The sequence below is a fragment of the Oncorhynchus keta genome, chromosome 20, assembly GCF_023373465.1.
Source record: "Oncorhynchus keta strain PuntledgeMale-10-30-2019 chromosome 20, Oket_V2, whole genome shotgun sequence".
NCBI classification, from domain to species: domain Eukaryota; kingdom Metazoa; phylum Chordata; class Actinopteri; order Salmoniformes; family Salmonidae; genus Oncorhynchus; species Oncorhynchus keta.
The window spans coordinates 18,843,837-18,858,990 of NC_068440.1; the positions used below are offsets into that span (position 1 = coordinate 18,843,837).

Genomic DNA, 15,154 nt, shown 5'->3' on the forward strand with positions numbered 1-15,154 from the left:
AAGCTGGGACCGAGAGACTGAAACAGCTTCTATCTCAAGGTCATCAGACTGTTAAATAGCCATCACTTGCCGGCCTCCACCCAGCACACTGCTCTGAACTTAGTCACCGTCACTAGCCGGATACCACCCGGTTACTATTGCTGTACATACAGTTGAAGTCAGAAGTTTACATACACCTTAGCCAAATACATTTAAACTCAGTTTCACAATTCCTGACATTTAATCCTAGTAAAAATTCAGTTTTAGGTCAGTTAGGGTCACCCCTTTATTTTATGAATGTGAAATGTCAGAATAATAGTAGAGAGAAAAAAGGCACATTTATCATTAGGAAACCCTTTTGCAATTATTTTAGCACAGCTGAAAACTGTTGTGCTGGTTAAATACGTAACAAAACTTGCCTTCTTTAGACTAGTTGAGTATCTGGAACGTCAGCATTTGTGTGTTCAATTACAGGCTCAAAATGCCCAGAAACAAATAGCTTTCTTTTGAAACTCGTCAGTATTCTTGTTCTGAGAAGGCTATTCCATGTGAGAAATTGCCAAGAAACTGAAGATCTCATACAACGATGTGTACTGCTCCCTTCAGAACAGAGCAAACTGTCTCTAACCAGAATAGCAAGAGGAGTGGGAGGCCCTGATGCACAACTGAGTAAGAGGAGAAGTACATTAGAGTGTCTAGTTTGAGAAACTATATTGTATTTCTGATCAATATGATTTTTTAATGCACAAAAAAATGATTTTCTTTCAAAAACAAGGACATTTCTAAGTGACCCCTAACTTTTGAACTGTAGTGTGTGTGTGTGTGTGTGTGTGTGTGTGTGTGTGTGTGTGCGTGTAAATATATATATATATATATACACTTCGGACTTATTGCTCGATATTACTGCACTGTTGGAGCTAGGAGCACAAGCAATAAAACCTGATAAATGTGTGTATGCAACCAATAACATTTGATTTGAGTGGGAATATATTTTATTTTGTAGTTTGTGTGGATTAATGTTATTTTTCCATTCCCTGTATGGAATTTAGTTGCATTTTGTGATTTATTTTCACCCTTGTCCAGTTGGTGGCGACAAGACACTTGCGTGTATAGTTCACCATAAAACCTCAGCGAAGACGAAGTCTTTTGGGGACTAGAGTCCTCTATCTGTTTCTATGTCTCCACCACATGCAGCAGACAGTTGACATTTTTGACATTACGCGAAATAAGTTGGGTACGACCTTTACAGTTTTGTGGTCTCCCGTGAGTACGTGAAAGGGAATGTCGAACGGTGCAAGATCGGTTAGTGAGGTGCATCGGAACGGCAATATTATGGGTGAGTTCTCTTACTCTGTCCGTTTTAATTCATTCGGGAACTTTTGCTATCGTTTTTGCGTCCTCGGAGTTGTTACTAAAGAACTTTGTCAGAATTAGCTAACTAGTTACCTAGCTAGAAAAACGATAGTTAATTGGCTCATTGAAATACATTCACACACCGCTGGAGAATGACCGCGAGTAACGTTACTTTGGCATTTCCTTTGTTGTTTTTTCGACTGAGTGGCTTTGTTACCTGGCACACAGGCGGCTAGTACAGTACCAGCAAACGATAGCTAACATTAGCTACCTATCGTTAACATGTTGAGATACAGTCAGAGCATTTCATTACTGGCTAAATAATATGCTGTGTGAAGAATGTCTAATGAGTTGAGTTACTTCGTCAGATGCTAGTTGTGATAAGTTGGCAACCCCAACAAAAGCGCATCATAAATAGTTACGTTTCTAGTTAACTAGGTAACGTTAGTTTTGTTAGCTAACTACTAGCGCAGAGAACAATTACGTTGTAAAAACATTTTACTACTAGCTAGCTAGGTAGGTAGGTTGCAATGGAATAGTTGACGTCGCTTGCTGAGCTGTGAATGGCTGCTATTCCAGAAAGTCGACGAAGCTTGCTTAGTTTCAGATGTCAGAAACTGGCAGTGTTGATCACATAACTAGTCATTAGTTAATTCAAGTGGATTGAATCAATGCGGGGGAAACCTGGAGCAAAGTTGTTATGAACCAAAACTTCCTCAAAAACACCTAGCAAGATACGTCATCATTCGTTTGTCTGTCAAAATGTCAATCAAAAACCCATCTATGTTTTACTTGGATTGCAATATCTCCTTTAGAAAACGAAGTCCTGTATAGGTTCACATGAGACTGGATTAATACTGTGGTAATAATGTTGTAAATGCATGGTGGATGCTCATACTGATTAATACTGTGGTAATAATGTTGTAAATGCATGGTGGATGCTCATACTGAGTGACTCTGCTTGTCAGTTATTCCTCTGTGACCTGTAGCTGTAGAATCTGTCATGAGATGGTTTGCTATGAGTATAGAGACCGGCATTGAAACCCAACAGTCTACCTACCGACAGACCATGTGAATGTTCTCTCGTCCCTATGGAATGCATGCAATGTTATTACTTTAGTTTGAGTAAATAAATTGTTTTCCACCTTCTCTCTCAATTGTTATTGAACAATTGCTGTCTCTCCATTATTGCTACTAACTTTTTGTGGGGCCTGGGAATGCCAGGATGTCTGATGACACAGCTGACACTCAAGTGGGAGAGAATTGGAATTTGGCCTCAGATGAACTGGGTATGTAGTGAAGGGAGCTTTCCATGTCGACCACTGATTGTTCTTCACCTCACTCTCAGGACTGTTTTACTCAGACTTAACATTATTCCTAAATTACAGTTTAGTAATAAAAATGGACTGATTATAACACTAAAGCATGTGTGGCAGACAGACTGATGGAGAGGTTTACAAAACTATTAGTCTGATAAAGAACGATCTGGGAAAATGAAGAAAGGTCGTGGGAGGGGTCAGACTTTCTGAAGTAGAGCAACATTCTCTACCGTGTATCCTCCTCTAGTATTTGCAAGATGACATCATTGTACTGTGCTAGGCCTTGCTCTGGGGTTAGCTGAACACTCCTCTTTCTAACTTCAGGCTCTCACCACTTCTCTTCCGGCAGTTTACCAAACGCCAGCAAAGAAGAATTACGCATCTACTCTGCTTGAAGGGAGCATGTAGCAATGAGAGCGGACACCTACTGTATCGATGCATTGGCCAAGAGTGGTGGTAGGGCCTAAAGGAGGAAGCAAAGCTGCTTTCCTGGCGGTAAAGCCACTGTGTAAAGGTTGAGGTGAACATCCAAGACACAGATGTCCACCGCGCTGGGCCCTCTCTCCAACCTTGACAATGGTATTAGAAATATGTCATGGGTGTTGCCTTGAAAAATACCTGACTGACTTAAGTACATTTCAACAAGCTGCTTATGCCTGCTATGAGTCAGGAAGTTGCAGTAGCTGTAGCATATGTTTCATAAGCTGATGTTAACTTTTATGACCTTACCCTTGGACTAGTGGAAAAGTAGGGAAGGCTCTGAAGTGCACATCAAACGTTTCTCTCCTCAGTGGGAGCTAGCTAAGAGTTGCGCATTATGACGCTGCTGTCTCAGCTATGTGCTGTGGTTGCCATGAAGTGTCTGATCAGCGACAGGCACCACTGACAGTCGTACTGTGTACGTGACAGATGCTGCTGCTCCAGAGCAGACTGACAGACATAACATCAGGAGGAAGTGGCTTGGGCTGTGATGCATGCTACATCTGTCTACTTCTACACCACACACACACACACACACACACCTGGCATTTCAACATTGAAACCGTCAAAGACGATGAGCTTGAGTGAAGGCTAGGTGGGGCAGATCCTCTGTGGAAGTGGTTCGTTAATAGCCAATGAGCTGAAAAACTATCTGTCTGAAGCTGCTGGAAGGAACAGCCTCTTGCTATGAGTTGTGCTTTATCGCCAAAAATTTGTCCTCCGCTTAATAATCACTGTTTTTGGCCAAACTTTCAGGGTCTGGGATAACTTTCAGGGTCTGGGATAGCCTGAGTGAATGCTTAAATTCTTGCCACCCTATTGGTGGCTTTACGATTTTGGGGAGACAACATTATAGGAATCTGCTGTTTGTCAGTGTGAGGACTGACTCTAGCTACTGACTCAGGATTATCTGCCGTTCTTCAGTCTCTCCAACACTGAAAGCTGTGGGAAGAGGCCCGTGGGGCTGACAGCCAATGAGATTACACGACTGGGTTTGTAGCCAATAGGATTTCATTTTCACATCAGTCTCTGAAATGATGTATCAACACCTCTAAACTCCTGGATTAACCAATGACAGCTCTCCTATACAGATCTAAAAAGCTGTAGGAAATTTGAGTTAGTTATAACTCCTCAAACTGAAGCTCAAGTGAGTTGTAGGATTGAGGATTAGGCCATTTGAATGATAAATAGGTTGAATTGCTGAATTATAAGTATAAATGTGCTGTCTTATTGCTTTAGCCTAACTTGTTTGTCATTACATTTGGCAAGTACAAGATTTTTCTTCTCTGAACTGAGAACATTGTTTGCCTGCTGACTCCACACTCCTCTTCAGTAATGGCTGCTATCCTATTTAGGGAAAGACTCATGTGAGCTCTCATGGCACTTTACTGGCAGCCAGAGAGCTGTAAAAGAAGCTGAGCCTACAACCCCGTTCCAGACTAGACTGCTCGTAAATCTTGATTCATCTGTGTTTATGCATGGATTTGACGACAAATAACCTAGCCCTATAAAACAGGTAAAATCCCTTCAAGTAGAATGAAGAAACTGAGTGAGAAAATACTTTTTCATACCTGTGGCGGATCGAATTGAATTTTTGGTGAAAGATGCAGGAACTAGCATTAACAAAGCAAACAAAGTATGCATACCACCACCAATCATCTTATCTGATTGAGTGCTATAGGAAAAAATGAATAGCAAGACCTATCAGTACACTGTAAAAGCTAGAAGTTACATTACATTACATTTAAGTCATTTAGCAGACGTTCTTATCCAGAGCGACTTACAAGTAAGTTAAACTGTACCTCAGAAGCTATGCCTTTCTGACTACTAAATGAGTAGGCATATTTCTTGGTCATGATGGCACTTGCACATTGAAACGGCGTCAAAGTGAGTTAGTCCTTCTGTGCTTTTATCTGCAAGCAGGCATGAATGTGTTATTCTGACACATGATGAATGGTGGACTCATTTGTCTGTGTTAGCTGATTTACTGTTTCTCATTTCTTTCCTTTATGGTGTGGTGATCGTCCTGTTTACCGCGGACTGTGAATCATTCTGCATCTCCCCTCTTCCACCACCACCTCACTATCAACCATCCTGATCTTCACTCTCCAACTAAGCTGTAAGTATTATTGAGACTGATGGCCTAGCGTCAGTCCACTGTACCATACCTTTAGGCTATAATATTGACTTATTTGATGATGTTAGGAGATGAGAATGTTAGATTGGGCTTATGAATTCAATCGATTATCTGATGAATGATTGGGTCCATGTTGTAGGGCTGGGCGGTATACCGTATTTGACTATATATCGGTATTGATGCAGACAGGTTTGGGTTTATAATTTACCTTCTAAAACGGTATTTGAATGTTTGGTTTGTTAAATGTGATACGCCGTGTGTAACATCCATTTTTATAGGTTACTCAGCTACTTGAGTCATCTCAATTCAAGGGGCTTTATTGGTATGGGAAACATGTTAACATTGCCAAAGCAAGTGAGGTAGATAATATACAAAAGTGAAATAAACAATAAGAATGAACAGTAAACATTCCACTCACAGAAGTTCCAAAATAATAAAGATATTACAAATGTCATATAATGTATATATTTGCAGTTTTGTAACGATGTACAAATGGTTAAAGTACAAAAGGGAAAATAAATAAGCATAAAGGGGGAAATATGTGTCTCAAATCTGGTCATACATTTGGCAGGAGGTTAGGAAGTGCAGCTCAGTTTCCACATCATTTTGTGGGCAGTGTGTACATAGCCTGTCTTCTCTTGAGACCCAGGTCTGCCTACGGTGGCCTTTCTCAATAGCAGGGTTATGCTCACTGAGTCTGTACACAGCCAAAGCTTTTTTCATCTCTCTCCGTCTCTCTCCATGCTGCTTTCCACACAGATCTAGCCCTGCCCCCTGTCACTTCAGGAGCGCATTTGTTGTTCGTCAACCACGATACACTTACGTTCAATCTGCATGGTCAACACAACAATGTTGATCACAACGATGCTGTTTTCACTTTACTTAATATAAATCCATTAGCGTTCTATAATTACACTATTAGTTTGTTTCTTACATCTGCAAACAGCTAGTTTGTCTTAGCAAGTTGGGCCGAAATCTTGTTAGCTGCTAATCGCTAGCTAGCTGGCTAGCTATAATAAACGTACTGAGTCATAGTATACGTAACTAGCTATACAGCTTGGTAATACCAGTTATTTGTGTAGACCTAAATCAGCATGTTTGTGCAACATTATCTTATAAATCAAAAGAGGAATACGCAAAGCATGAGTATGTTAGCTAGCTAGATGAAGTAGCTAAGAGAGAACATTCAATGTAGTCAAAGATTATAGATCCCCTAGGAAACACAACACTTTGTTTCCTACCCTGTCACAATAACATCCCAGCCATTTTAATTTGTTGTCATGTTAAACAACACTGTATTCAAAGTGCCCAGTATTATATTCTAATTATAGAATTCTAATAATCATTCCATTTCCATTATTCCAACAGTTCACCCGTGTGTTGCTCGAAATTGCAAGTCAAATCGCAATAGCCACATTTGGTTAAAAATAAGGCTTAGATTGTTTGCCCTTAACGTGCAGCCCTACCTGGCAGTGTGGAAATGATCTCAAATGAGTGCAGGAAATGGATAAATGCTAAACATTATTTTTGGTTGAATGGAACAGCATAAAACAATCAGAATGGAGAAATACCCATTAAAATCAGATAGAATGTACACTACTGGTCAAAAGTTTTAGAACACCGACACATTTTTGTACTATTTTCTACATTGTAGAATAATAATGAAGACCTCAAAACTATGAAATAACACATGGGATCATGTAGTAATAACCATGCTACAAATCAAAATATATTTGAGATTCTTCAAATAGCCACCCTTTGCCAACTTTGCACACTCTTGGCATTCTCTCAACCAGCTTCACCTAGAATGCCTTTCCAACAGTCTTGAAAGAGTTCCCACATACGCTGAGCACTTGTTGGCAGCTTTTCCTTCACTCTGCAGTCTGACTCATCCCAAACCATCTAAATTTGGTTGAGGTCGGGTGATTGTGGAGGCCAGGTCATCTGAGCAGTCCATCACTCTCCTTCTTGGTCTAATAGCCCTTACACAGACTGGAGGTGTGTTGGGTCATTGTCCTGTTGAAAAACAAATTATGTCCTCATGAGAGCCATTTTCATCATAGCGCTTGATGATTTGTTTTGCGACTACACTTGGAAGAAACTTTCAAAGTTCTTGAAATGTTCCGGATTGACTGACCTTCATGTATTAAAGTAATGATTGACTGTCATTTTTCTTTTCTTATTTGAGCTGTTCTTGCCATAACATGGACTTGGTCTTTTCCCAAATAGGGCCATCTTCCGTATACCACCCCTACCATGTCACAACACAACTGATGGCTCAAATGCATTAAGAAGGAAAGCAATTCCACAATTAACTTTCAACAAGGCACACCTGTTAATTGAAATGCATTCCAGGTGATTACCTCATGAAACTGTTTGAGAGAATGCCATGAGTGTGCAAAGCTGTCATCAAGGCAAAGGGTGGCTACTTTTTAGAATCTCAAATGTAAAATATATTTTGAGTTGTTTAACACCTTTTTTTGGTTACTACATAATTCCATATGTTATTTCATAGTTTTGATGTCTTCATTATTATTCTCCAATGTAGAAAATAGTAAAATAAAGAAAAACCCTTGCATGATTAGGTGTTCTAAAACTTTTGACAGGTAGTGTATGTGTTGCCACCGTAGGGTCACCCACTACTAAAGCAACTTTTATTATTAAAAAACATAATAGTCACACTAATTATAATTTTAAATACTATGATATTATATTTTGTTCATATTGCTCAGCCCTAACATGTTGCTATATTTTTATATCCTGTACCTGTCAATTCATTAACTTTTAAACCGTTTTTTTTATAGGCCAGTGGTATCACAGCTACTGTGGCGAAGTCAATAGTATATCCAGTCTTTAGTTTAGCGTTGTTACCTGCCCGGACAGTTTGGAAGAGCATTCATGTTTGGTTTATGTTTACAGCAAGAGAAGCTCCTGGAAGGTTATGTGGGCTTTGCCAATCTCCCAAACCAAGTGTACAGAAAGTCCGTCAAGAGAGGCTTCGAGTTCACTCTCATGGTCGTGGGTGAGTAGAGATATTTGCACCACATTTTATGTCCTTTTTTCTAAATGCGACTCCACAGAACAGAAAAAATGACCTGATATGTATCTGGGAAAACAGATGGAGGATTTACTGCTGTGTAAAAAGCTGTGCATATTACTTTATGAATCAGCGAAGTATGCATGAAAATTGCCGTTATAGAGGCTCCATTTCGTCCCAAATAGCACCCTATTCCCTATTTATTGCACTACTTTTGACCAGAGTGTGTAGTATGTGGGGAATAGGGTGCCATTTGGGATGCAGTCCCTGTTTGAATGATGTGGATATGTAATATAGCCTACATATGGCTGTCTGCCATAGACGTTCATGCTTCCAGTCCAGCAGTATTACATTTCAGTCAGGAACTTTATCATGCTACAGTGCTGGCAGTTGGCTGTTAAAATGCATAAGCGATGCTTTCTCTTGAGTTAGGATAACTTGCCTTGCATGTAAAGCGGGACTCAAAGAAACCATATTTTAAACAAATGTGCTTCAGCAATGGAGGGTAGTCAGGGTTTATTTCCTCCGTGGTGTGTGTTTGTGTGCGCAGGGTGTGTGAGTGTGGTGTGCCTTTTGGATTGTGGGTGGGAGGTTTCCTGTAATTCCATTCATGCAGCCAGAGTTGGAGCCTGAACAGCTGAAGGGAGAGCGGGATGGAGGGAAAGAGAGAGACTGAGGATGCAGGCACCATTACATCCCTGCCATTCTCCACTCCACTGTTCTCTCTGTTCCATAAGTCTTGGCCAGAGTAGAGTGCAAACTGGCCCTAACCAGAATAGAAAGAGAAGTGGGAGGCCCCGGTGCACAACTGAGCAAGAGGACAAGTACATTAGAGTGTCTAGTTTGAGAAACAGATGCCTCACAAGTCCTCAACTGGCAGCTTCATTGAATAGTACCCGCAAAACACCAGTCTCAACGTCAACAGTGAAGAGGCGGCTCAGGGAACCAGTTTGCGCTGTTCTGTGAAGGAAGCAGTACACAACGTTGTACCAGATATTCAGTTTCTTTGCAATTTCTCGCATGGAATTGCCTTCATTTCTCAGAACAAGAATAGACTGACGAGTTTCAGAAGAAGGTTCTTTGTTTCTGGCCATTTTGAGCCTGTAATCGAATCCACAAATGCAGATGCTCCAGATACAAGGTGAACTGAGTCAAGTTTGTAGGCCTCCTTGCTCGCACACACTTTTTCAGTTCTGCCCACAAATCCTCTATAGGATTGAGGTCAGGGCTTTGTGATGGCCACTCCAATACCTTGACTTTGTTGTCTTTAAGCCATGTTGCCACAACTTTGGAAGTATGCTTGGGGTCATTGTCCATTTAATAGACCCATTTGCGACCAAGCTTTAACTTCCTGACTGATGTCTTGAGATGTTGCTTCAATATATCCACATAATTTCCCCCGCTCATGATGCCATCTATTTTGTGAAGTGCACCAGTCCCTCCTGCAGCAAAGCACCCCCACAACATGATGCTGCCACCCCCGTGCTTCACGTTTGGGATAGTGTTCATCGGCTTGCAAGCCTCCCCCTTTTTCCTCCAAAGAACATTTCTCCAAAAAGTACAAGCTTTGTCCCCATGTGCAGTTGCAAACCGTAGTTTGGCTTTTTTATGGAGGTTTTGCAGCAGTGGCTTCTTCCTTGCTGAGCAGCCTTTCAGGTTATGTCGATATAGGACTCGTTTTAATGTGGATATAGATACTTTTGGACCTGTTTCATCCAGCATCTTCACAAGATCCTTTGCTGTTATTCTGGGATTGTTTTGCACTTTTCGCACCAAAGTACTTTCATCTCTAGGAGACAGAACGCGTTTCCTTCCTGAGCGGTATGACGGCTGCGTGGTCCCATGGTTTTTATACTTGCGTACTATTGTTTGTGAATGTGGTACCTTCAGGCGTTTTGGAAATTGCTCCCAAAGATGAACCAGACTTGGGGAGGTCTACAATTTTTTTGTTCTGAGGTCTTGGCTGATTTTTGTTTTGATTTTCCCATGATGTCAAGCAAAGAGGCATTGAGTTTGAAGGTAAGCCTTGAAATACATCCACAGGTACACCTCCACCTCTAAAGCCATGACATAATTTTCTGGAATTTTCCAAGCTATTTAAAGGCATAGTCACCTTAGTGTATGTAAACATCTGACACACTGGAATTGTGAAAGTGAAATAATCAGTATAAACAATTGTTGGAAAAATTACTTGTCATGTAAAATATATGTCCAAAACGACTTACCAAAACTGTAGTTTGTTAACAAGAAATTTGTGGAGTGGTTGAAAAATAAGTTTTAATGACTCCAAGCTAACTTCCGACTTTGAATGTAACTAAGATGGTTCTTGCAGAATTTCTCAAGTGAAAACAAAATGTTGAATGACGACAAAAATTTCATTGAAGAATCCAGTCTGTAGTTCCCACTCCAAGGAGTAGCACTGTTGACCAATCACAACGAATGTTTGTAGACTGGGCGTAAAGCAAACTTTTGTATACCATCCACTGTGGCAGGTAGATTAAAAATAAAGAATCTGCCAGCCCAAGTATTTTTGTGTTGCGTAAATACACAAAGAAATACAAACTGAGCATGCTTAAGAATTTTTCTAAAACATCACATGTATTACTAGTCTGAAGTAATGTGGTATATTGCTCAATTTAATATTCTGTAACCCTGACTATTTAAAAATAAATACCAGAAACAAAACGTTTAGTTGCCCTAGGGTTGTACATTTTGGGGAATATTCAGAGTGGACACTAAGTGGAAATTAACGGGAATACAGTGGCAAAAAAACAAGTTTGAACCCTTTGGAATTACCTCTCTTTCTGCATAAATTGGTCATAATCTGATCTTCATCTTGGTCACAACCATCAGTCTGATTTAATCTAACACACAAACAATTATACGTTTTATGTCTTTATTGAACACACTGAACCCTTGGATTTAATAACTGGTTGACCGTCCTTTGGCAGCAAAAACCTCAACGAGATGTTTTCTATAGTTGCGGATGAGACCTGCACAACGGTCAGGAGGAATGTTGGACCATTCCTTTTTACAAAATTATTTCAGTTTAGCAATATTCTTGGGATGTCTGGTGTGAACCAATCTCGAGGTCTTATCACAGCATCTCAATGGGGTTGAGGTCAGGACTCTGACTGGGCCACCCCAGAAGGCCTATTTTCTTCTTTTGAAGCCATTCTGTTGATTTACTTCTGTGTTTTGGGTCGTTGTCCTGTTGCGTCAATTGGTGGACAGATAGCCTAACATTCTCCTGCAAAAATGTCTTGATAAACATGGGAATTCATTTTTCCATCAAAAGCATCCCAAACCATGATGCTACCTCCACCATACTTTACAATTGTGATTAGGTTTGGATGTTGGTGTGTTGTTCCTATTTTTCTCCACACATAGTGTTATGTGTGTTCCAAACAACACTACTTTATTTTAATCTGTCCACAGAATATTTTGCCAGTAGCGCCGTGGAACATCCAGGTGCTCTTTTGTGAACTGCAGACGTGCAGTAATGTTGTTTTTTGGACAGAAGTGGCTACTTCCGTGGTGTCCTCCCAGGAACATCATTCTTGTTTAGTGTTTTAGGTATCATAGACTCATCAACAGAGATGTTAGCATGTTCTAGAGATTTCTGTAAGTCTTTAGCTGACGCTCTAGGATTCTTCTTAACCTCATTGAGCCTTCCTGCGCTGTGCTCTTGCAGTCAACTTTTCTGGACGGCCACTCCTAGGGAGAGTAGCAACAGTGCTGAACTTTCTCAATAATAGACCATTTGTCTTACTGTGGACTGATGAACATCAAGGCTTTTAGAGATACCTTTGTAACCCTTTCCAGCTTTATGCAAGTCAACAATTCTTAATCTTAGGTCTTCTAAGATCTTTCGTTCGAGGCATGGTTTACATCAGGCAATGCTTCATGTGAATAGCGAAATCAGTGTTTTTAAAAAAAAATTATATTGCAGGGCAGCTCCAACCAACGTCTCCAATGTCGTCTCATTGATTGGACTCCAGGGTAGGAGACTCCTGACCCCATTTAGCTGTTGGAGTCATTAGCCTAGGGGTTCACATACTTTTTCCAACCTACACTGTGAATGTTTTTAAATTATGTATTCAATACAGACAAACATTTTGTGTTATTAGTTTAAGCATACTGTTTGTCTATGGTTGTGACTTAGATCAAGATCAGATTACATTTCTTGACCAATTTATGCAGAAATCCAGGTAATTCCAAACATACTTTTTCTTGCAACTGTATATGGGAATTAACTGAAAAATATGCAAATTAATATTAATACCATTTAAATGTAGATTTTTACATTGGAAATATTATATTAATATTATATTATAATATTATATTTGCCATATCATATGGAGACAAACATAAACCTTGTACCTTAATAATAATATGATTAAATCCTTCCAATAGAAATATATATATATTTTTATTTCGTTACGAATTGACCTTTTTAATTAAATGAGATGACTCTTCACATGGGATGATCTTCACTGTCACTTTCCAACCTTGTTGAGGATGGCTTGTTGTCAGGCTCAAAAAGCTAAACATTTGCCCTGATGGCCACCAATTTTTCAACCCTTGTGTTGGTCAGCCTGTTGTGTGCTGAGGTGGCTGATGTTGGTGGGATTTGGAGGATGATGGAGGCAACAGGGGAAAGAGCCTCAGATCCACAAAGTCCCTTCCACCAGGTGGCTGATGAGATATGTTGGCAAGACTGCCATATTGCAGCTCCATCCCAAAGCCCTTGCTTGGAAGTGTACCATGAACCTTGCCCTCATCCAGGCCAAGGTGGCGAGATACGGGAGTGATGAAGCATAGGCCTTGTTGATCTCTGCACCAGACAGGATGCTCTTGCCAGCATACTTGGGGTCCAACATGTACTCTGCACACTTCACACTTTTTGATGCATTTCAGAACTGCTGTTTCCTCTGCTTGGAGCAACAGTGAAGTGGGCAAGGCAGTACAGATTTCTTCTCTTACATTTGAAAGCAGAGTCTGAACAACAGACAGGATGGCATTGTCTCCCTCAATCTGTGCATAGGTTTAGGTTTCAGGCTGCTTACCACTCTCTCCCAAAATAAATAATCCAGGAGGATCCTCTTGATGCGGCTGTCCATATCGACAGACTGTGATAAGGCCATTTCTTTGAGAGACACCTTCCCCTCCAGGAGACTGTCAAACATGATGACAACACCACCCCAACGGGTTTTGCTGGGCAGCTTCAATGTGGTGCTCTTATTCTTCTCACTTTGCTTGGTGAGGTAGATTGCTGCTACAACTTGATGACCCTTCACATACCTAACAATTTCCTTGGCTTTCTTGTAGAGTGTATCCCTTGTTTTCAGTGCCATGATGTCCTTGAGGAGCAGATTCAATGCATGAGCAGCACAGCCAATGGGTGTAATGTGAGGGTAGGCCTCCTCCAGTTTAAACCAAGCAGCCTTCGTGTTCTCAGCATTGTCTGTCACCAGTGCAAATTCCTTCTGTGGTCCAAGGTCATTGACTGCCTTCAACTCATCTGCAATGTAGAGACCAGTGTGTCTGTTGTCCCTTGTTTGTGCTCTTGTAGAATAATGTTTGAGGGGTGGAGATTTCAATGACTACGTTCCTCCATTGAGTAAAAAAAACCTTCTGATTCCAGGAGGACCATGAGCTGTTGCTATTGATAAGGTGTCTGATTCATCATTTTCACCTCGAATAGAAGTAGAGGGACTTTTGTCAGAGGTTGCTTGTTGTGAGCGCTGAGGGAACCTTGTGCACTTGGCCAGATGATTCTGCATCTTTGTTGCATTCTTCACATATGATTTGACACAGTATTTGCAAATGTACACATAATTTCCTTCTACATTAGCTGCAGTGAAATGTCTCCACACGTCAGATAGTGCCGTGGCATTTTCCTGTAAAGATTTGATAAAAAGTGTAAAAAAATATATACAAAAAAGATTAAACAACTCCCTTGTAAGATAAATGTCTTAAAATGAAAGATGTATGGAAACAGGTGAATTAATACTCCTCAGTTAGCAGGCTCAAGCAAGCTAAAAACCACATGGTAGCAAAAACTAACTAGCAGAAATTGTTAACAAGTTAGAATTTGTTTAAACACACTGTAGGCTACTATTTACTCGGTAACAAAAAATCATCCATGTGATATAAAAACTATTCACCCCACCCAGTATTGTAATCAAAATTTACCAGAAAGCATGTTGTCCTTGGCTCAGACAGTGTAGTAGTGTGGGCTCAATAGCATCTCATTCGTGTGCAAGCTCTTGAGAATCAGCTGTACATGTGATGGAAGAATGCACTGTGCATGCAGAGGGTTGCAATTCCTTTGAATTGGGGATTGTTGATCCAAGATGGCGTAGCAGTAAGTCGTCCTGTCGTGTCGTGTCCCTTGTATATATCGTTTCTTTTTCGTTTTTACATATTTTTCTTCGCATATCTCTTTAAAAACATTTAGCTAAAACCTAAGCTTCCAAATACTCTCCTGCAACCCGCCTCACCCAATGTAGCTATTTTTCCTAAAGTATTTATATTTACTTTGGAACCGAAACCCCTCAACTGAAGCTAGCCAGCTAGCCACCAGCTATGCTAGAGGTCTTCAGCTAACCGGTCATCAGCTAACCTTTAGCTCGGAAAGCTCTCGCCAGTTCGAACAACGCGACTCTAACCAGAGCATAACGGACCTATTTATTGTTCATCCCCGGATTCCCACTGCAAACGGAAAATTTTTCAGCTGGATCTTCACAACTAGCTATCTAGCTAAACCGCAACCCCGGATGATTACTCCTGGCTAGCGTTTCCACCCACTTAGCTTGAAGCTAGCCCGGCCAGAGCACCTGTGCT

At 40.6% G+C, this 15,154-nt stretch overlaps 1 protein-coding gene across 3 annotated transcripts in view; it reads left to right on the forward strand.

Annotated features, from left to right (window-relative positions):
* Positions 1 to 1,094: 1,094 nt before the first annotated feature.
* LOC118377218 (septin-7-like) overlaps positions 1,095 to 15,154 on the forward strand; it is a 51,194-nt gene continuing 37,134 nt past the window's right edge. For 2 of the 3 annotated variants that reach the window (XM_052472233.1, XM_052472234.1), the window contains exon 1: positions 8,143 to 8,290. In XM_052472233.1, the coding sequence (XP_052328193.1) occupies positions 8,167 to 8,290 (124 nt within the window). In that variant the 5' untranslated portion in view covers positions 8,143 to 8,166. Of the gene's footprint in view, positions 1,316 to 1,889; positions 1,892 to 8,142; positions 8,291 to 15,154 lie in introns of those variants that run through there. The other variant, XM_052472235.1, reaches the window with a different exon arrangement.